A 23,949-nucleotide genomic window follows, 5' to 3' on the forward strand; every position below is an offset into this window, starting at 1 on the left:
CTTCCTCGATTCAAACGAATGCCAAACACAAAGAAATAGACCGATCTGGTTGAAACTTGGTGTGTGTTCTTCCAAGAGATGCTACTAACTAAACATAACCTCGATACGCGCCAGTGGTGCTATCTCTCTGACTTTGCACGGACTTTTCAAACGACCCTCGTAAAAGGAAGCAAAAAGAAATCTTAAACAGAGAAATCTAAGAAGTTAAGATTTCCGTTCTACGAGATTTGCATTCATCAACTCAGATTCGGAAAATTACTCGAAAGATTTTTGGTAATTTCTTATTCAACTGTATTTTTTTTTTTTGCGTTTATTATGCTACAATCAGCGCATTAGCGCTATAAGTAACAATGATACAATAGAGTAATAAATGATAATTGATAAGTGGAGAAGTTACCCAGTGGTAACCCTCCAAAACATTATATGGTTAGTCACTCTCTTCTCTTGAGAGGAGATCACGAGGCTAGACTGTCTTTTAAGGCGTCTTGTCGGATTGTCAGGAAGAGTTCTAGAAGAAAGATTTTTGAGCTAGAGGATTTATATGAGATAGCAGGTTGAAGTGGAGTTTTCTGTATCGTGTTTTAGCACCTTGTGTGACAAAAGCAATGTTAAGGTCAGTGTGTATAGTCAGGTTGGAAACATAAAATGGAGCGTTTACGATAGTTCGAAGTATTTTAGATTGTAGCGATTGAATCCTTTGGAGATTGGAGCGTTTGATTGAACCCCACAGCTCTATTCCATACGCCCAGAAGGGTTTCAAAATAGAAGTATAAATCAGTCTTTTGTTGTCCAGAGAGAGTTTTGATCTATCGTCTAAGAGTCTTTTAAGTAGTCGATAGCGTCTCTTTAGTTCTGTTCTTTTAAGTCTAGTGTGGGGGTACCAAGAAAGTCTTCGGTCTAAGAAAAGCCCAAGGTAGCGGGCAACGTTCACTACTGGTAGAGGTGTTAAGGTTATAGAAGACTGGAGGAAGAGTAATGCGTCGAAGAGTGAAGGTGATTCAACTGTATTTAAAATTAAAAATGTATAAGTCCTTTATTAGTATTTCAAAACTTCTAATTTCAGAAATTCATTTTGAAATCCTGGAATAAAATTTGGTTTAGAGCTTTTTAGTGATAATTTAGGAGGACAGAAATACAATTTTGGGGAGAATTGGTTCTCACAAGATTCGTTTTTTTTAATTTAACTCTTTCTTGAGGCAAAAATTCTTGTAATTGGGCAGATTTTCGATTTATTTTTTTGAGTTTTCCCATGAAAATCTCTCGTGTTTTTGAGGTCACCTCTGTTCGAAAAGGAGTTATTATGGTACAAATTTCGATTACAAATAGTAAGACAAACGTCTTGTGAGTATCAACACCACGGACTTTTTGCTTTTTGTTTTATTTTGTTTTTAAATAGTGTTCATGGTGGGTATCCAGGAAATAAATGTTTCAATTTTGTTCAAAAACTATTGCATTATTCAATCCTATTGCAGTAGTAATAAAATTCCAAAGGAACACATGACTAGTGAATTATTTATGTCATAGTTCTTCCGGGACGTGACATCAATTAATTACTTCCGTTCTTAAACTATAAACCGTGTGTTTTTATTTTTTTTGTATTAATTGTATTAGGTATATGCTTTAATATTAGTTACTTAATATTCAATCATATTGAAGTTACCAATAAATGATATTTCTATATCTTCTTCTATTTTAACTTTAAAAGATTACATCATATTTCAATCTACATTTTGTTACTGTTTTGTAGCTGTTCTTCGTTGCTGTTATTTTGTAGCTGTTATTGTTTTATTAACCTGGGCTGAAATTACCCTACACCAGTGGAACTTTGAACACGTTACAAAGTTCACTGACCGCAGTCCAGTATCCAATATTCTTTTGTCTTCGTACAGAAAGTTTTCTTAATAATAACTGCTTGGAAATAGTGCCTGGATATATAGTGTTACTACTGAGTAAAAATAGTTAAGTTCTCCTTGACTAAAATTACTCAGCCTGTTTAATAAATTATAGTTTGCTTTAAATTAAATTGGCTTAATTGTTGTTAGTTAATAGTTTATATTTACTAACTCAATTTTTTTTACAAATTTTAACGGAATTTGGATTTTATTCTAAAGTGCGATGGAAGATTATTTTGATATTACACTGGTTCAAAATCTGGAGATGCTTTTTTGCAATTTTCAAAAAAGTTTGATAGAGGGTCTTTTCTAAATTTCTATATTTCATTTTGTTTGACGCACCATGAAAGATTTTAGTTTCATGTAGGAGCTTAGATTTTCAAAAAATTTGAATACGAATTCTATAGTGTATTTTGGAAACAAGTAATCCGACTTTTGGCTAGAGATTTTTTTCTTTTTTGTAAACAACCGTCTTTTTTTTTTTTTTTTTAATTAAATTAATCATTTTTCGCCTTTGAAATAAATGAATGCATTTATTGTTCATTCTTTTTGGTGACTGGAGTCCATGAACAGACAAGACAGAAGACACACCAATCCTTTAATGTAAAAATATTACTTTGTAAACTAGCCCTGAAGATGACCTAGTCCCTAAGTCGAAAGCTCGGCAGAATAAATGTATCACTACTGAAATGGCAATTATTTTTTCATCCTATTGAAACTATGAATCAGTCTCCAAAAAGAATGAACAACAATTATAAGACGAAAGCCAATCGAACCAACAGTCCATGAACAGACAAGACAGAAGACACACCAATCCTTTAATGTAAAAATATTACTTTGTAAACTAGCCCTGAAGATGATCTAGTCCCTAGGTCGAAAGCTCGGCAGAATAAATGTATCACTACTGAAATGGCAATTATTTTTTCATCCTATTGAAACTATGAATCAGTCTCCAAAAAGAATGAACAACAATTATAAGACGAAAGCCAATCGAACCAACAGTCCATGAACAGACAAGACAGAAGACACACCAATCCTTTAATGTAAAAATATTACTTTGTAAACTAGCCCTGAAGATGATCTAGTCCCTAGGTCGAAAGCTCGGCAGAATAAATGTATCACTACTGAAATGGCAATTATTTTTTCATCCTATTGAAACTATGAATCAGTCTCCAAAAAGAATAAACAACAATTATAAGACGAAAGCCAATCGAACCAACAGTCCATGAACAGACAAGACAGAAGACACACCAATCCTTTAATGTAAAAATATTACTTTGTAAACTAGCCCTGAAGATGATCTAGTCCCTAGGTCGAAAGCTCGGCAGAATAAATGTATCACTACTGAAATGGCAATTATTTTTTCATCCTATTGAAACTATGAATCAGTCTCCAAAAAGAATGAACAACAATTATAAGACGAAAGCCAATCGAACCAACAGTCCATGAACAGACAAGACAGAAGACACACCAATCCTTTAATGTAAAAATATTACTTTGTAAACTAGCCCTGAAGATGATCTAGTCCCTAGGTCGAAAGCTCGGCAGAATAAATGTATCACTACTGAAATGGCAATTATTTTTTCATCCTATTGAAACTATGAATCAGTCTCCAAAAAGAATGAACAACAATTATAAGACGAAAGCCAATCGAACCAACAGTCCATGAACAGACAAGACAGAAGACACACCAATCCTTTAATGTAAAAATATTACTTTGTAAACTAGCCCTGAAGATGATCTAGTCCCTAAGTCGAAAGCTCGGCAGAATAAATGTATCACTACTGAAATGGCAATTATTTTTTCATCCTATTGAAACTATGAATCAGTCTCCAAAAAGAATGAACAACAATTATAAGACGAAAGCCAATCGAACCAACAGTCCATGAACAGACAAGGCAGAAGACACACCAATCCTTTAATGTAAAAATATTACTTTGTAAACTAGCCCTGAAGATGATCTAGTCCCTAAGTCGAAAGCTCGGCAGAATAAATGTATCACTACTGAAATGGCAATTATTTTTTCATCCTATTGAAACTATGAATCAGTCTCCAAAAAGAATGAACAACAATTATAAGACGAAAGCCAATCGAACCAACAGTCCATGAACAGACAAGACAGAAGACACACCAATCCTTTAATGTAAAAATATTACTTTGTAAACTAGCCCTGAAGATGATCTAGTCCCTAGGTCGAAAGCTCGGCAGAATAAATGTATCACTACTGAAATGGCAATTATTTTTTCATCCTATTGAAACTATGAATCAGTCTCCAAAAAGAATGAACAACAATTATAAGACGAAAGCCAATCGAACCAACAGTCCATGAACAGACAAGACAGAAGACACACCAATCCTTTAATGTAAAAATATTACTTTGTAAACTAGCCCTGAAGATGATCTAGTCCCTAGGTCGAAAGCTCGGCAGAATAAATGTATCACTACTGAAATGGCAATTATTTTTTCATCCTATTGAAACTATGAATCAGTCTCCAAAAAGAATGAACAACAATTATAAGACGAAAGCCAATCGAACCAACAGTCCATGAACAGACAAGACAGAAGACACACCAATCCTTTAATGTAAAAATATTACTTTGTAAACTAGCCCTGAAGATGATCTAGTCCCTAAGTCGAAAGCTCGGCAGAATAAATGTATCACTACTGAAATGGCAATTATTTTTTCATCCTATTGAAACTATGAATCAGTCTCCAAAAAGAATGAACAACAATTATAAGACGAAAGCCAATCGAACCAACAGTCCATGAACAGACAAGACAGAAGACACACCAATCCTTTAATGTAAAAATATTACTTTGTAAACTAGCCCTGAAGATGATCTAGTCCCTAGGTCGAAAGCTCGGCAGAATAAATGTATCACTACTGAAATGGCAATTATTTTTTCATCCTATTGAAACTATGAATCAGTCTCCAAAAAGAATGAACAACAATTATAAGACGAAAGCCAATCGAACCAACAGTCCATGAACAGACAAGACAGAAGACACACCAATCCTTTAATGTAAAAATATTACTTTGTAAACTAGCCCTGAAGATGATCTAGTCCCTAGGTCGAAAGCTCGGCAGAATAAATGTATCACTACTGAAATGGCAATTATTTTTTCATCCTATTGAAACTATGAATCAGTCTCCAAAAAGAATGAACAACAATTATAAGACGAAAGCCAATCGAACCAACAGTCCATGAACAGACAAGACAGAAGACACACCAATCCTTTAATGTAAAAATATTACTTTGTAAACTAGCCCTGAAGATGATCTAGTCCCTAGGTCGAAAGCTCGGCAGAATAAATGTATCACTACTGAAATGGCAATTATTTTTTCATCCTATTGAAACTATGAATCAGTCTCCAAAAAGAATGAACAACAATTATAAGACGAAAGCCAATCGAACCAACAGTCCATGAACAGACAAGACAGAAGACACACCAATCCTTTAATGTAAAAATATTACTTTGTAAACTAGCCCTGAAGATGATCTAGTCCCTAAGTCGAAAGCTCGGCAGAATAAATGTATCACTACTGAAATGGCAATTATTTTTTCATCCTATTGAAACTATGAATCAGTCTCCAAAAAGAATGAACAACAATTATAAGACGAAAGCCAATCGAACCAACAGTCCATGAACAGACAAGACAGAAGACACACCAATCCTTTAATGTAAAAATATTACTTTGTAAACTAGCCCTGAAGATGATCTAGTCCCTAAGTCGAAAGCTCGGCAGAATAAATGTATCACTACTGAAATGGCAATTATTTTTTCATCCTATTGAAACTATGAATCAGTCTCCAAAAAGAATGAACAACAATTATAAGACGAAAGCCAATCGAACCAACAGTCCATGAACAGACAAGACAGAAGACACACCAATCCTTTAATGTAAAAATATTACTTTGTAAACTAGCCCTGAAGATGATCTAGTCCCTAAGTCGAAAGCTCGGCAGAATAAATGTATCACTACTGAAATGGCAATTATTTTTTCATCCTATTGAAACTATGAATCAGTCTCCAAAAAGAATGAACAACAATTATAAGACGAAAGCCAATCGAACCAACAGTCCATGAACAGACAAGACAGAAGACACACCAATCCTTTAATGTAAAAATATTACTTTGTAAACTAGCCCTGAAGATGATCTAGTCCCTAGGTCGAAAGCTCGGCAGAATAAATGTATCACTACTGAAATGGCAATTATTTTTTCATCCTATTGAAACTATGAATCAGTCTCCAAAAAGAATGAACAACAATTATAAGACGAAAGCCAATCGAACCAACAGTCCATGAACAGACAAGACAGAAGACACACCAATCCTTTAATGTAAAAATATTACTTTGTAAACTAGCCCTGAAGATGATCTAGTCCCTAGGTCGAAAGCTCGGCAGAATAAATGTATCACTACTGAAATGGCAATTATTTTTTCATCCTATTGAAACTATGAATCAGTCTCCAAAAAGAATGAACAACAATTATAAGACGAAAGCCAATCGAACCAACAGTCCATGAACAGACAAGACAGAAGACACACCAATCCTTTAATGTAAAAATATTACTTTGTAAACTAGCCCTGAAGATGATCTAGTCCCTAAGTCGAAAGCTAGGCAGAATAAATGTATCACTACTGAAATGGCAATTATTTTTTCATCCTATTGAAACTATGAATCAGTCTCCAAAAAGAATGAACAACAATTATAAGACGAAAGCCAATCGAACCAACAGTCCATGAACAGACAAGACAGAAGACACACCAATCCTTTAATGTAAAAATATTACTTTGTAAACTAGCCCTGAAGATGATCTAGTCCCTAGGTCGAAAGCTCGGCAGAATAAATGTATCACTACTGAAATGGCAATTATTTTTTCATCCTATTGAAACTATGAATCAGTCTCCAAAAAGAATGAACAACAATTATAAGACGAAAGCCAATCGAACCAACAGTCCATGAACAGACAAGACAGAAGACTCACCAATCCTTTAATGTAAAAATATTACTTTGTAAACTAGCCCTGAAGATGATCTAGTCCCTAGGTCGAAAGCTCGGCAGAATAAATGTATCACTACTGAAATGGCAATTATTTTTTCATCCTATTGAAACTATGAATCAGTCTCCAAAAAGAATGAACAGCAATTATAAGACGAAAGCCAATCGAACCAACAGTCCATGAACAGACAAGACAGAAGACACACCAATCCTTTAATGTAAAAATATTACTTTGTAAACTAGCCCTGAAGATGATCTAGTCCCTAAGTCGAAAGCTCGGCAGAATAAATGTATCACTACTGAAATGGCAATTATTTTTTCATCCTATTGAAACTATGAATCAGTCTCCAAAAAGAATGAACAACAATTATAAGACGAAAGCCAATCGAACCAACAGTCCATGAACAGACAAGACAGAAGACAAACCAATCCTTTAATGTAAAAATATTACTTTGTAAACTAGCCCTGAAGATGATCTAGTCCCTAAGTCGAAAGCTCGGCAGAATAAATGTATCACTACTGAAATGGCAATTATTTTTTCATCCTATTGAAACTATGAATCAGTCTCCAAAAAGAATGAACAACAATTATAAGACGAAAGCCAATCGAACCAACAGTCCATGAACAGACAAGACAGAAGACACACCAATCCTTTAATGTAAAAATATTACTTTGTAAACTAGCCCTGAAGATGATCTAGTCCCTAAGTCGAAAGCTCGGCAGAATAAATGTATCACTACTGAAATGGCAATTATTTTTTCATCCTATTGAAACTATGAATCAGTCTCCAAAAAGAATGAACAACAATTATAAGACGAAAGCCAATCGAACCAACAGTCCATGAACAGACAAGACAGAAGACACACCAATCCTTTAATGTAAAAATATTACTTTGTAAACTAGCCCTGAAGATGATCTAGTCCCTAAGTCGAAAGCTCGGCAGAATAAATGTATCACTACTGAAATGGCAATTATTTTTTCATCCTATTGAAACTATGAATCAGTCTCCAAAAAGAATGAACAACAATTATAAGACGAAAGCCAATCGAACCAACAGTCATGAACACCTGAACAGACAAGACAGAAGACACACCAATCCTTTAATGTAAAAATATTACTTTGTAAACTAGCCCTGAAGATGATCTAGTCCCTAGGTCGAAAGCTCGGCAGAATAAATGTATCACTACTGAAATGGCAATTATTTTTTCATCCTATTGAAACTATGAATCAGTCTCCAAAAAGAATGAACAACAATTATAAGACGAAAGCCAATCGAACCAACAGTCCATGAACAGACAAGACAGAAGACACACCAATCCTTTAATGTAAAAATATTACTTTGTAAACTAGCCCTGAAGATGATCTAGTCCCTAAGTCGAAAGCTCGGCAGAATAAATGTATCACTACTGAAATGGCAATTATTTTTTCATCCTATTGAAACTATGAATCAGTCTCCAAAAAGAATGAACAACAATTATAAGACGAAAGCCAATCGAACCAACATCCATGAACAGACAAGACAGAAGACACACCAATCCTTTAATGTAAAAATATTACTTTGTAAACTAGCCCTGAAGATGATCTAGTCCCTAGGTCGAAAGCTCGGCAGAATAAATGTATCACTACTGAAATGGCAATTATTTTTTCATCCTATTGAAACTATGAATCAGTCTCCAAAAAGAATGAACAACAATTATAAGACGAAAGCCAATCGAACCAACAGTCCATGAACAGACAAGACAGAAGACACACCAATCCTTTAATGTAAAAATATTACTTTGTAAACTAGCCCTGAAGATGATCTAGTCCCTAAGTCGAAAGCTCGGCAGAATAAATGTATCACTACTGAAATGGCAATTATTTTTTCATCCTATTGAAACTATGAATCAGTCTCCAAAAAGAATGAACAACAATTATAAGACGAAAGCCAATCGAACCAACAGTCCATGAACAGACAAGACAGAAGACACACCAATCCTTTAATGTAAAAATATTACTTTGTAAACTAGCCCTGAAGATGATCTAGTCCCTAAGTCGAAAGCTCGGCAGAATAAATGTATCACTACTGAAATGGCAATTATTTTTTCATCCTATTGAAACTATGAATCAGTCTCCAAAAAGAATGAACAACAATTATAAGACGAAAGCCAATCGAACCAACAGTCCATGAACAGACAAGACAGAAGACACACCAATCCTTTAATGTAAAAATATTACTTTGTAAACTAGCCCTGAAGATGATCTAGTCCCTAAGTCGAAAGCTCGGCAGAATAAATGTATCACTACTGAAATGGCAATTATTTTTTCATCCTATTGAAACTATGAATCAGTCTCCAAAAAGAATGAACAACAATTATAAGACGAAAGCCAATCGAACCAACAGTCCATGAACAGACAAGACAGAAGACACACCAATCCTTTAATGTAAAAATATTACTTTGTAAACTAGCCCTGAAGATGATCTAGTCCCTAAGTCGAAAGCTCGGCAGAATAAATGTATCACTACTGAAATGGCAATTATTTTTTCATCCTATTGAAACTATGAATCAGTCTCCAAAAAGAATGAACAACAATTATAAGACGAAAGCCAATCGAACCAACAGTCCATGAACAGACAAGACAGAAGACACACCAATCCTTTAATGTAAAAATATTACTTTGTAAACTAGCCCTGAAGATGATCTAGTCCCTAGGTCGAAAGCTCGGCAGAATAAATGTATCACTACTGAAATGGCAATTATTTTTTCATCCTATTGAAACTATGAATCAGTCTCCAAAAAGAATGAACAACAATTATAAGACGAAAGCCAATCGAACCAACAGTCCATGAACAGACAAGACAGAAGACACACCAATCCTTTAATGTAAAAATATTACTTTGTAAACTAGCCCTGAAGATGATCTAGTCCCTAGGTCGAAAGCTCGGCAGAATAAATGTATCACTACTGAAATGGCAATTATTTTTTCATCCTATTGAAACTATGAATCAGTCTCCAAAAAGAATGAACAACAATTATAAGACGAAAGCCAATCGAACCAACAGTCCATGAACAGACAAGACAGAAGACACACCAATCCTTTAATGTAAAAATATTACTTTGTAAACTAGCCCTGAAGATGATCTAGTCCCTAGGTCGAAAGCTCGGCAGAATAAATGTATCACTACTGAAATGGCAATTATTTTTTCATCCTATTGAAACTATGAATCAGTCTCCAAAAAGAATGAACAACAATTATAAGACGAAAGCCAATCGAACCAACAGTCCATGAACAGACAAGACAGAAGACACACCAATCCTTTAATGTAAAAATATTACTTTGTAAACTAGCCCTGAAGATGATCTAGTCCCTAAGTCGAAAGCTCGGCAGAATAAATGTATCACTACTGAAATGGCAATTATTTTTTCATCCTATTGAATCTATGAATCAGTCTCCAAAAAGAATGAACAACAATTATAAGACGAAAGCCAATCGAACCAACAGTCCATGAACAGACAAGACAGAAGACACACCAATCCTTTAATGTAAAAATATTACTTTGTAAACTAGCCCTGAAGATGATCTAGTCCCTAAGTCGAAAGCTCGGCAGAATAAATGTATCACTACTGAAATGGCAATTATTTTTTCATCCTATTGAAACTATGAATCAGTCTCCAAAAAGAATGAACAACAATTATAAGACGAAAGCCAATCGAACCAACAGTCCATGAACAGACAAGACAGAAGACACACCAATCCTTTAATGTAAAAATATTACTTTGTAAACTAGCCCTGAAGATGATCTAGTCCCTAAGTCGAAAGCTCGGCAGAATAAATGTATCACTACTGAAATGGCAATTATTTTTTCATCCTATTGAAACTATGAATCAGTCTCCAAAAAGAATGAACAACAATTATAAGACGAAAGCCAATCGAACCAACAGTCCATGAACAGACAAGACAGAAGACACACCAATCCTTTAATGTAAAAATATTACTTTGTAAACTAGCCCTGAAGATGATCTAGTCCCTAGGTCGAAAGCTCGGCAGAATAAATGTATCACTACTGAAATGGCAATTATTTTTTCATCCTATTGAAACTATGAATCAGTCTCCAAAAAGAATGAACAACAATTATAAGACGAAAGCCAATCGAACCAACAGTCCATGAACAGACAAGACAGAAGACACACCAATCCTTTAATGTAAAAATATTACTTTGTAAACTAGCCCTGAAGATGATCTAGTCCCTAGGTCGAAAGCTCGGCAGAATAAATGTATCACTACTGAAATGGCAATTATTTTTTCATCCTATTGAAACTATGAATCAGTCTCCAAAAAGAATGAACAACAATTATAAGACGAAAGCCAATCGAACCAACAGTCCATGAACAGACAAGACAGAAGACACACCAATCCTTTAATGTAAAAATATTACTTTGTAAACTAGCCCTGAAGATGATCTAGTCCCTAAGTCGAAAGCTCGGCAGAATAAATGTATCACTACTGAAATGGCAATTATTTTTTCATCCTATTGAAACTATGAATCAGTCTCCAAAAAGAATGAACAACAATTATAAGACGAAAGCCAATCGAACCAACAGTCCATGAACAGACAAGACAGAAGACACACCAATCCTTTAATGTAAAAATATTACTTTGTAAACTAGCCCTGAAGATGATCTAGTCCCTAGGTCGAAAGCTCGGCAGAATAAATGTATCACTACTGAAATGGCAATTATTTTTTCATCCTATTGAAACTATGAATCAGTCTCCAAAAAGAATGAACAACAATTATAAGACGAAAGCCAATCGAACCAACAGTCCATGAACAGACAAGACAGAAGACACACCAATCCTTTAATGTAAAAATATTACTTTGTAAACTAGCCCTGAAGATGATCTAGTCCCTAGGTCGAAAGCTCGGCAGAATAAATGTATCACTACTGAAATGGCAATTATTTTTTCATCCTATTGAAACTATGAATCAGTCTCCAAAAAGAATGAACAGCAATTATAAGACGAAAGCCAATCGAACCAACAGTCCATGAACAGACAAGACAGAAGACACACCAATCCTTTAATGTAAAAATATTACTTTGTAAACTAGCCCTGAAGATGATCTAGTCCCTAAGTCGAAAGCTCGGCAGAATAAATGTATCACTACTGAAATGGCAATTATTTTTTCATCCTATTGAAACTATGAATCAGTCTCCAAAAAGAATGAACAACAATTATAAGACGAAAGCCAATCGAACCAACAGTCCATGAACAGACAAGACAGAAGACAAACCAATCCTTTAATGTAAAAATATTACTTTGTAAACTAGCCCTGAAGATGATCTAGTCCCTAAGTCGAAAGCTCGGCAGAATAAATGTATCACTACTGAAATGGCAATTATTTTTTCATCCTATTGAAACTATGAATCAGTCTCCAAAAAGAATGAACAACAATTATAAGACGAAAGCCAATCGAACCAACAGTCCATGAACAGACAAGACAGAAGACACACCAATCCTTTAATGTAAAAATATTACTTTGTAAACTAGCCCTGAAGATGATCTAGTCCCTAAGTCGAAAGCTCGGCAGAATAAATGTATCACTACTGAAATGGCAATTATTTTTTCATCCTATTGAAACTATGAATCAGTCTCCAAAAAGAATGAACAACAATTATAAGACGAAAGCCAATCGAACCAACAGTCCATGAACAGACAAGACAGAAGACACACCAATCCTTTAATGTAAAAATATTACTTTGTAAACTAGCCCTGAAGATGATCTAGTCCCTAAGTCGAAAGCTCGGCAGAATAAATGTATCACTACTGAAATGGCAATTATTTTTTCATCCTATTGAAACTATGAATCAGTCTCCAAAAAGAATGAACAACAATTATAAGACGAAAGCCAATCGAACCAACAGTCCATGAACAGACAAGACAGAAGACACACCAATCCTTTAATGTAAAAATATTACTTTGTAAACTAGCCCTGAAGATGATCTAGTCCCTAGGTCGAAAGCTCGGCAGAATAAATGTATCACTACTGAAATGGCAATTATTTTTTCATCCTATTGAAACTATGAATCAGTCTCCAAAAAGAATGAACAACAATTATAAGACGAAAGCCAATCGAACCAACAGTCCATGAACAGACAAGACAGAAGACACACCAATCCTTTAATGTAAAAATATTACTTTGTAAACTAGCCCTGAAGATGATCTAGTCCCTAAGTCGAAAGCTCGGCAGAATAAATGTATCACTACTGAAATGGCAATTATTTTTTCATCCTATTGAAACTATGAATCAGTCTCCAAAAAGAATGAACAACAATTATAAGACGAAAGCCAATCGAACCAACAGTCCATGAACAGACAAGACAGAAGACACACCAATCCTTTAATGTAAAAATATTACTTTGTAAACTAGCCCTGAAGATGATCTAGTCCCTAGGTCGAAAGCTCGGCAGAATAAATGTATCACTACTGAAATGGCAATTATTTTTTCATCCTATTGAAACTATGAATCAGTCTCCAAAAAGAATGAACAACAATTATAAGACGAAAGCCAATCGAACCAACAGTCCATGAACAGACAAGACAGAAGACACACCAATCCTTTAATGTAAAAATATTACTTTGTAAACTAGCCCTGAAGATGATCTAGTCCCTAAGTCGAAAGCTCGGCAGAATAAATGTATCACTACTGAAATGGCAATTATTTTTTCATCCTATTGAAACTATGAATCAGTCTCCAAAAAGAATGAACAACAATTATAAGACGAAAGCCAATCGAACCAACAGTCCATGAACAGACAAGACAGAAGACACACCAATCCTTTAATGTAAAAATATTACTTTGTAAACTAGCCCTGAAGATGATCTAGTCCCTAAGTCGAAAGCTCGGCAGAATAAATGTATCACTACTGAAATGGCAATTATTTTTTCATCCTATTGAAACTATGAATCAGTCTCCAAAAAGAATGAACAACAATTATAAGACGAAAGCCAATCGAACCAACAGTCCATGAACAGACAAGACAGAAGACACACCAATCCTTTAATGTAAAAATATTACTTTGTAAACTAGCCCTGAAGATGATCTAGTCCCTAAGTCGAAAGCTCGGCAGAATAAATGTATCACTACTGAAATGGCAATTATTTTTTCATCCTATTGAAACTATGAATCAGTCTCCAAAAAGAATGAACAACAATTATAAGACGAAAGCCAATCGAACCAACAGTCCATGAACAGACAAGACAGAAGACACACCAATCCTTTAATGTAAAAATATTACTTTGTAAACTAGCCCTGAAGATGATCTAGTCCCTAAGTCGAAAGCTCGGCAGAATAAATGTATCACTACTGAAATGGCAATTATTTTTTCATCCTATTGAAACTATGAATCAGTCTCCAAAAAGAATGAACAACAATTATAAGACGAAAGCCAATCGAACCAACAGTCCATGAACAGACAAGACAGAAGACACACCAATCCTTTAATGTAAAAATATTACTTTGTAAACTAGCCCTGAAGATGATCTAGTCCCTAGGTCGAAAGCTCGGCAAAATAAATGTATCACGACTGAAATGGCAATTATTTTTTCATCCTATTAATGCATTTATTTTACATTTTTGTGGCCACCATTTGTGCTCTTTAAAGTTACACATTAATGATAACCTTTTATTAATGGTAGATTTAACCTTTTCCGTAGATATGGCAAAACTCCTAAACCCTTATAACATTTCTCCAGGCAAAAAATAATGATGAAAATTGAATGAACACTTATGGAAATTAAGTGTAGGCTATTTTACTTCAAATACCAAGCCTCCTACCTATCTCTAGGCTTCTGCCGCTCACTCACTTTGGTCTAAAGGCAATAAACCCCAAATTGGGCAAAGTATCCCTCATTACTACACGCGGCCATTCAATTAACCTCGCAAAACTAATTATCCTCAGTAATCATCAATTATTTTTTACTGAATGAAACAAGAATAAAACGTCTCTCTAGACATAATACTCAGTAATTGTCCCAATTTTTTTTTTCTAAGCCAATAAAACTTACTTTTATTGGTCTTTTATTATATTGGACATGTGACCTTATTCGCCTTTCTTTTGCCTTTCTCGACCTCGTTTTTCTATCATAACAATAATTTAGAAAATTAAAGTTAAATTAAGTTGATTAATAGAACAGTGGAACGCATTCCTTTAGTCATTTGTTCCTCCCTCTGGACAATTTTATGTTTGTAATATAATAATTATAGCCTGAGGAAATGTGACTCCTACACAAAGGAAAAAACACTCTACCGGAAATCTAAAAGAATAAGTATGTCACCTTTATCAAATCTTGAATGGTGAAACGAGTACAAGAAAAAATGATAAATTCATTTTAGGAGAATTCTCCTAATTCATAATTTGGTTAAACTGTAGAATCGGACCCGAACATTTGTGTTTAGAAGTTCGTTAATGGGGGAGGTTTAATTATTTTTGTTTTAGGCTTAAAAAAAAAATCCAGTATGGATGCACTGGGATCCACAGTCCGTGCTTTGTAGTCCGAGAACGATCTACAGTTTAATCTATAATTTTATTAGTTTCTAGCAGCTTATAATCTCACGGCGGCCGTCTATCTTCAGGACATCTTCGATTTCCATAGACAACCTCTCCTAGATAGACAATAATGGTAGAAATTTTAAGAAATAGGTATCACGAAAGCAGCAGGAGTTATAGACTTACAAGCAAGACGCCGGAAATCCTTCACCATTTAAAATTGAGGCCGTTCATTGCACAAATCGATTAAATCTTCTTTTTTGAAATATCTTAAATTTTAGTTCAAAGCACTTGGTTCAGTTCATAGCTTTTTATATTTTATAATAAATTTCCCCAAATAATAAAAGATTAACACCATTAAACGGACAAAAACTTTTTGGGCCATTAAATAACAAATAATTTATTTCAGAAGCCATTTTGATTAACTCCCCGTGCTCTAATGTAAATCGTTGCTATAATTCAACTCAAATTCAGTAGCAGGCGCTGAATGATAACAGTAAATTTATTGGAATTTATATTATATACAGGAATTTTAAGAAAACAATGTACATCACATTTCTCCACTTTTTTGTTTTACGGAGTTAATCGAGTTGTGCATTGTACGGCTCAATTGTTATTCTGTAATTTAGTTAGCTTAGTTATTATAAAATAATATTAGGACGCCAGTCTATTGTCTGTTACCTTTATAAGTGTTAATGAATTGTACTTTTCATATTCATCAACTCATCGTCTCATAATTACTTTGTCTGCTGACCACTCTTCTGGGCTAGAAGTTTGGAAAGAGTACGTACTAGGGAGGTTATAGTAACACCACATATTCTATTCTTACTCTGGAACTTAAACACTACTTGTAAGTTAAAATCCAGTGAAATAAATTCAAGGAATGAGAGAGAAATGAGAACAAAATAAGGTTCTAGCTTTTTGGGCGGCCATGCCCGTTGTGGCCACATATTAAAAAGGCACCAATTCCCTTTATGATTAGTTTAGTATCCCTTTTTATGACACAAGATCCATAAATTACTAAGTGAAAGGCAAAATAACTGAATTATTCTTAAATTGTATACCTAAAACAATTAAAATCTTTTCTTTTTTTTTTTAAATCTTTTATTGCAATTTACCACTGCAACAGTTGTTGCAACAAGCAAATACGGTGAAAGAGAAAAGAAATAACGGGAAATCATGATTGGAGAAGGCACCCAGTGGTGCCACTCCAGTAACGTGCTTAAGATAAGAGAAGATCACGAGGCCATCTTCTCTTCAATCTCCTTAGAGGATTACCTGGTAATGTGGAGGAAGATAGGTGATCTATGAGAGGGTTAGGATGAGCTGCTGTAGAGGAATGAAATTTGAAGAAACGAGTGTTAGCAAGATCTGTAATGAAAGGAATTTTGAGGTCATTGTGGATAGTGTGAGGTTAGATACATAGAACGGAGCGTTAAGAAGTTTTCGAAGTATTTTTGACTGTAATGTCTGGAGGCGTAGTGAGTTGGAACGCTTAGTCGATCCCCATACTTCGATGCCGTATGACCAAATGGGTCGCAGTAACATTAGATATAAGAGTCTTTTGTTATGTAGGTTAAGTTTCGAACGTTTGTCAAGTAGTCTGGCGAGAAGTTTGTAGCGTTGGTTAGTTTCTTGTCTTTTCAGTCTAGTATGGGGCAATTAAAATCTAAATTAATTGATTACATACTCTAAAAATTGGTACTGGTAGCAATTAATTACTTAGGAATTTAAAGAACATAATTAAATTGTAAAATAAAACATAATATGAACTTAAATTCAATGACCAATCTTAGTCAATTTCTAAACATGGTACATTCGTCACTCGGCAGTTCATTGGTAATGAATAATTCATGTTATTTATTACAGCCTCAAAAGGTTTCCTTTATAAAAGTACATTTCAGATTATTTATTATCAATGAATGATATTGTCATAAATGATTTGTTTTTTTTTAAATATTAATCAACTGCTTTATTACTGAGGTGTATTACGATGCAAAACGTTGTTTAAAAGAAAATTATTAGGACAAGGAAACTAAATGTAGATTTAGAATGCCAGTGAGGAGTGCAGCAGACACTGTTCTACTTATTTTAAGTGCATTTTTTTTTTGTTTCTAAAAAAGGAAAAATATTAAACTGCATATAGGTAGAACACATTTCATCAGCTACCAAAGTTGCGTAAAAGATTTTTAAACATCTTACATATGGCTTGTTTCCAAGTAAAGGATGTATTTCACTGGATGAGAAATATATTTCTGTTTTAAGACCCAATTCTTAAGATGCAATTCGAATGGAAAATGTACATCTTTGCGTGGTGAATGTTTTAGACGATATTAACTCACTAACTCACTTCATATTCTTCTTAAATTAAGTTTATGCATACAATGCGAGTAGAGATATTTTTGTACTTATTTACACTAGAAGTGATTTTTACCTCAATTTTAGATGGGAATTTAGACAAAGTTTCTATCTAAAATCGGAGAAAAACGCAAATTTTGTATCAGTGAAACGTAATGCAGTAAGAGCTCGCTGCATGTTCTTGGTGAAAAGGTATTTTCAGATTGGAAGAAATAGTCAGCCAATCAGAAATAGTAGAGCAGGCCGTTAATTTACCCAGTACCACTCCTGTGTCTCATTGGCTCAGTTAAAAGTGGGCAAAATGGCGAAGATCAGTTTTTTGATGTTTGATTGGCTGGTATTTTCCTCCAATCGTTTTCACCCTTCCCTTTTGCAGATTCCACGACGAGCTCCTTTACCATCATGTTCTACTGATACTAAAAGTGATTTTTACCTAAATTTTAGATAGGAATTTAGACAAATTTCGTAATTTCGTTGGTTTTTCTGGGTTTTTTACGTCTCATTTATGGTTAAACCTTTCTATTAGACCAAACTTAAATTAAATTTGAGTTTATTACTGTACTAATACGTTGTTTCATATTTGTTGCAGTTCAATTTTGTGGGACGGATTCTCGGACCAAGAGGGATGACAGCGAAACAGCTGGAACTGGAGACAGGATGTAAAATTATGGTGAGAGGAAAAGGATCTATGAGAGATAAGAAGAAGGTAAAAAATAATGTTTAGATTTATTAGATCATCAATTTTTTGTTTGTTTTTAAAATTAAAGAAAGATTATAACATCTTCGTGACTTCTATTCAATTTGACTAACACTGGGTTACATTAGTATTTCTAATTTATCTGTAGAAATGGATTATGCTGGAAAGATTGTGAACCAATGGACTACCTGATCTGTTCATGAGGGTAGATATATTCTCTTTTAGGTGGCCCCCAACTGCTGATTTTCCGTTTAGCCTGAAAATTCTTTGAAGAAAAAAACGGGATTCGAATTATTACTCAGCCATTATTAGGAGGAGTCTTCGAGGCAATCGAGAGAAGAGTTAGTTAGTGTTCATTCCTATATTCTCTTATTAAACTCTCTCTCCTACACTGGCTCTTACTTATACTTCCCTAGATAACGTTAATGAGTTTTTTATTATCTGGAGGTGCTCTAGGATGATTGGTTTCATGAGTGTTGAAATTTATTTTCATCGTAGTGTAGTTCATCTTTAATAAATAATAATAATAATAATAATAATAATAAACCAATTTACTTTAGTAAAACAAAATTGAATTACACGACAAGGAATAATATTGGCAGTAATAAATGAGCTGTTATTTTTGAAAGTGGTATAAGTCCATTTATCGATGTATCGAGATATTTAAGGTTTTGCATTTGAATTAATTTAAAAATATTCGTAAACCTTAATCTATTCAAGTGATGTTATTAACACTATACACCTTTTAAATTTTATTATGAAATAATAATTATTACAATTCTTAAAAAAAATAAACGATTTTTTTTTTTAGCTTCAAATGGACTTATACCACTTTCAAAAATAACATATTACAAGAAATAAAAACAGGAGTAAATATAAGTCCTGTATTTTTATAGACATTATAGCTTTACTGAAATGGGTTTTTATGTAAAAAGTAATAATTAAAATGAATACATTTAAATACACGAATAACCAAGTTTATCTCTTTTTTTTCAGTTAGTATATTAAAAATATAAAAATGAAAATTACTTCATTAAGATCCTTAAAGCAAAAAGAGATATTTTAAACTTTACAGTTAGCATAATATCTGCTAACGAGCAGCGTACACTGAAGTAGCAATAATCAAAAATAATTGCAATAAGAAAGTTGTTTTAATTATAATTATTAGAAATGGACTCATTCCACTTTCAAAAATAACAGCTCAAATATGTCCCTAAACGTTTAAAAAAGTTTGTTCTTTTACAAACGGTAAACATTGTTATCCGTCAGATCGAATAAATTACAGGGGATTTGGTTGGAATAAAGTTTTGTAGAACGAAAATAAAATGGTTTTGTTTTTATTGAAATAAAATCACCCTTTTTCTTGACAAAGGCGGAAAAAAAAAAGGGAATAAAAAAAGTCCTATATTGAAGTATTGAACGCAAGCTTTAAAGCACGTGTTTTGATGCTGTTTATAGAATATACTAAAATAGGTTGCTTACAACAGCAGGAAAGAACCCTACTATACTTGAAAACAACTGTTCCTTAAAACAAAACTTCCCTAAACTTACAGATTTAATTGCACAGAAAATATTTAAAGATTTTTTTTAAAAAACAGAAAACTATATATTTAGTGAGAGGGATAGAATTGTTGACAAAAGGAAAGATTTTTTGTTTTGTTTTTAATTGTAAATCTATTTTCAGAAACATTGAAAACTTTTAACCAACCAGTTAGCCATTAGAATAGAATTGTTTAAAACCCCTTTCTTTTAGAAATAACTTTCGTTTTACAAAAATCTTGCTTTAGTATATTTTTACTCCTTTACTGTGTTACTTATTTAACTTATGTTCTTTCCACTGTGGCTGCAGTCAGTGAGGGCAATAGAAGAAACTTGTAAGTATTGTTCTGTTCTAAAGAAAAAAAAAAGCAAACCAATGTTTTTTTATAGTTATTTTGGAAACTGATATATAACTTTATTGTTATCGAAATTTTTTGTATTCTATACAAGGCTAACCTATTTGCAATTTACAAGAGTCGTTTGAAAAGTCCGTGCAAAGTCAGAGAGATAGCACCACTAGCGCGTATCGAGGTTATGTTTAGTTAGTAGCATCTCTTGGAAGAACACACACCAAGTTTCAGCCAGATCGGTCTATTTCTTTGTGTTTGGCATTCGTTTGAATCGAGGAAGTCGAGTGATTTTCAAAAAATGGACGAAAAAGAATTTCGTGTGTTACTTTATGAAAGGCAAAACGCCTCAGGAGACTAAAGAGAAGCTTGATAAACATTATGGTGACTATGCACCTTCGATTAGAACAGTTTATAAGTGGTTTCAAAATTTTCGGAGTGGCCATATGGGCACAAGTGACGCTGAACGTTCTGGACGCCCTGTTGAGGTTACTACTCCAGAAATCATTGATAAAATCCATGATATGGTTATGGATGACAGAAGAGTGAAGGTGCGTGAGATTGCTAGTGCTGTGGGCATCTCGAATGAACGGGTACATAATATTTTGCATCAACATTTGGACATGACAAAGCTATCCGCAAGATTGGTGCCGCGATTGCTCACGCTTGACCAAAAACGAAATCGTGTAAAGTGTTGCAAGGACGGTTTGCAGCTGTTCCAGAAGAATCCGCAGGACTTTAAGCGTCGTTTCGTCACTGTGGATGAAACATGGATACATCACTTCACTCCTGAGACCAAAGAACAATCTAAACAATGGGTTACCAAGGGGGAATCTGGGCCAAAAAAGGCGAAGACCGTTCCTTCGGCCGGAAAGATTATGGCGACTGTCTTTTGGGATTCGCAAGGAATAATCCTCATCGACTATCTGGAAAAGGGTAAAACTATTACAGGTGCATATTATTCATCGTTATTGGACCGTTTGAAAACCGAGCTGCAAGAAAAACGCCCTCGATTGGCCCACAAAAAAGTCCTTTTCCATCACGACAACGCACCAGCTCACACCTCAGCAGTTGTGGTCGCGAAATTAATGGAAATAGGGTTCCAACTCGTTTCACATCCCCCCTATTCTCCAGACTTGGCTCCCTCAGACTACTATTTGTTCCCCAATATGAAGAAATGGCTGGCGGGAAAAAGATTTTATTCAAACGAGGAGGTGATTGCAGAAACGAATGGCTACTTTTCAGACTTGGACAAATCCTATTATTCGGAAGGGATCAACAAACTAGAGCAGCGTTTGACGAAGTGTATAAGCCTAAAAGGAGACTATGTTGAAAAATAAAAAAGGTTTACCCCAAAAAATTAAGTAGTTTTTATTTTTGCACGGACTTTTCAAACGACAACTGTTCGTATTACAAAAGATTACTCAACAAGGGTTCGCCACAAAATGAACAAATTTTTATACAAAACACAAAGAAATTAACTAAGTTTTATGTTTAAATCAATGTATTTACATATTTGCAGATTCAAGGTAATCAAATAATTAAGAAACACGATTGGTTTTTTTTTCAAAAACAATTTATTCTAATGCAATCCTAAGATGGACAATTTATTTCAATAATTAACTTTAGGGTATTCCACTGTAATTATAATGTATAAATATTTTTGTAATTTCATTTATTAGGAAGAAGCTAGCAGAGGAAAACCAAATTGGGAACATTTAAACGAAGATTTACACGTGTTGATCACCGTTGAAGATACGGAAAACCGAGCTAAATTAAGGCTTGCCAGAGCTACTGAAGAAGTTAAGAATCTCATAATACCAGTAAGTATTTTTATTGATTCACTTAGTAATTGAAGAAATATTATTAGATATAATTAAAAACGACATTAATTACAAAAAAAAAAAATAATAATTGAAGTAGATAATGTTAGAGGTAAAAGTAGGACATTTTTTACTCTCATGACATCATCTTTCATTTCAGACAGATGTCTAATTGAAGTTTTTAACCAATAAAGCATGCCCATATATATCTAATTTTTTCCCCTTTATTTGGAGTTTATATCTGAAAAATGTTTTATCGTTGTTTCTGTAGTAAGAACTCCATCTTATGTTTATTTCAAACAGCTAAATAGTGGTATTATTTTTATTTTTTTTTCTGTAAATGGAAGAAGCCTTTAGTTCATCTTTAAATAAAAATGTTGCAGGCGGAGGGCGAAGACGAATTGAAGAAGAGGCAGTTGATGGAATTGGCCATTATCAATGGTACCTACAGAGATTCTAATACAAAAGCACTAGTTGCTGCAGGTACAGAATATTATCCTATTTTTATTTTTGCTACTTTATTCGATATTGTAATGATTAAATTAAAAAAAAAAAAAGATTTAGATTTAATTCATCTCTTTTGTATTCTAAAAATAGAATAATCGCTGAAAATTCGGGAAATAGTTTTTAGATAAAAAGGTTTGGATACATCCGAGTATGAGCTCCGAAACTTGTGATACAAGAAAAAGAATCGCCCTTACAATTCGAAGATTCCTTCTTTTATTTTTATTTATTTATTTTTCGACGACTTGTATCCCAGTAAAGCCAGGTTATTGTACCTGAAATATCGAACCTTGTTGGCTCCTCACATTCTGCTGCATTGCCTCCATGCTGTTCGTTTGAACATTGCGGCTAGATTTGTGAAAGTGTGGAAATCTACTACACTGCTGCTTGTTTAGGTAGTAATGTCCAGTGGACAATATAGAACATGCTCCAGCCTCTCTGAAATCCTTTGTAAAAATTCATCATGGTAGTTCTTGAAACAATCATTGGCTTCCATGATTTTATAGGGTGCTGAATTTTTTTTTTTTTTTTTTTTTTTTAAGGCAGCTTATCGGCTAAATCATTGCCCGAAAGCTATGGATCTACTGGTACCGCCAGGTCTTTGTTCTGATTAGATTAGATTCTATAAGGTTTGGTTAAAAAGCTTACGCCACTGCGACCTACAGGGAAGCACAGGTCTAAACCCTGACGTTTGCAGCACACTCTGGTTTCATCGCAGCTAATGTTTGGGTTGGCAATAGCTTGAATCGTAGGTTGGGAGGTGACAAACGTGTTACATCCAGGTTACTTTATAGGCTGCCTCCAGATTGGGCCTAAAAGATGTCTGCATCATCAAATTTGAAGGTTAACTTACTCACAAGTGCAGAAAACTGGAATGATTGGCAATACAACTGTGTTGCTCAAGACAACCGCAGCCATACCCTTCAGTATAGTCGTGGGTCCATTTTTCTGAAGGATACGACTCTCGTATGGTCTCAATGGCGATGGCTTTCGTAATCGCCGTAGTAGTCACCTCTTTGCGGATCTCTTTAAACAATTGTATTCATTAGAAGTGTGAGATGGTAATTGTTGATAAGTAACCATTGGGTTTGCAGTCCACCGTTAGGTAAAGCATTGTTGGATTTTTATCTTTTACGGAAGATCATTAATTTGTGACCAATATCCAACACCACTCATGAAGCAGTACTGAGGCCTTTGCACGTTTTGTAGATAGAGGCTCTTACTTATGGCTGTGTCTTCGTTGTAGCAATTGGAGT

General features: G+C 34.2%; 1 protein-coding gene across 14 annotated transcripts in view; it reads left to right on the forward strand.

Annotated features, from left to right (window-relative positions):
• how (protein held out wings) overlaps nt 1–23,949 on the forward strand; it is a 301,990-nt gene that overhangs the window by 258,493 nt on the left and 19,548 nt on the right. For 9 of the 14 annotated variants that reach the window (XR_012460833.1, XM_074135978.1, XM_074135983.1 and 6 more), the window contains exons 3-5: nt 18,373–18,489; nt 22,049–22,189; nt 22,570–22,672. Coding sequence is in view for 12 of the 14 variants with exons in the window: in XM_074135978.1 (XP_073992079.1) it covers nt 18,373–18,489; nt 22,049–22,189; nt 22,570–22,672 (361 nt within the window). In the remaining 2 variants the exon portion in view is untranslated. The remainder of the gene's footprint in view (nt 1–18,372; nt 18,490–22,048; nt 22,190–22,569; nt 22,673–23,949) is intronic. The other 5 variants (XR_012460834.1, XM_074135979.1, XM_074135988.1 and 2 more) reach the window with 1 other exon arrangement.

The sequence above is a fragment of the Rhodnius prolixus genome, unplaced genomic scaffold (assembly GCF_049639745.1).
Source record: "Rhodnius prolixus isolate KJV_2025 unplaced genomic scaffold, Rpr scaffold_5, whole genome shotgun sequence".
In the NCBI taxonomy this organism is placed as follows: Eukaryota; Metazoa; Arthropoda; class Insecta; order Hemiptera; family Reduviidae; genus Rhodnius; species Rhodnius prolixus.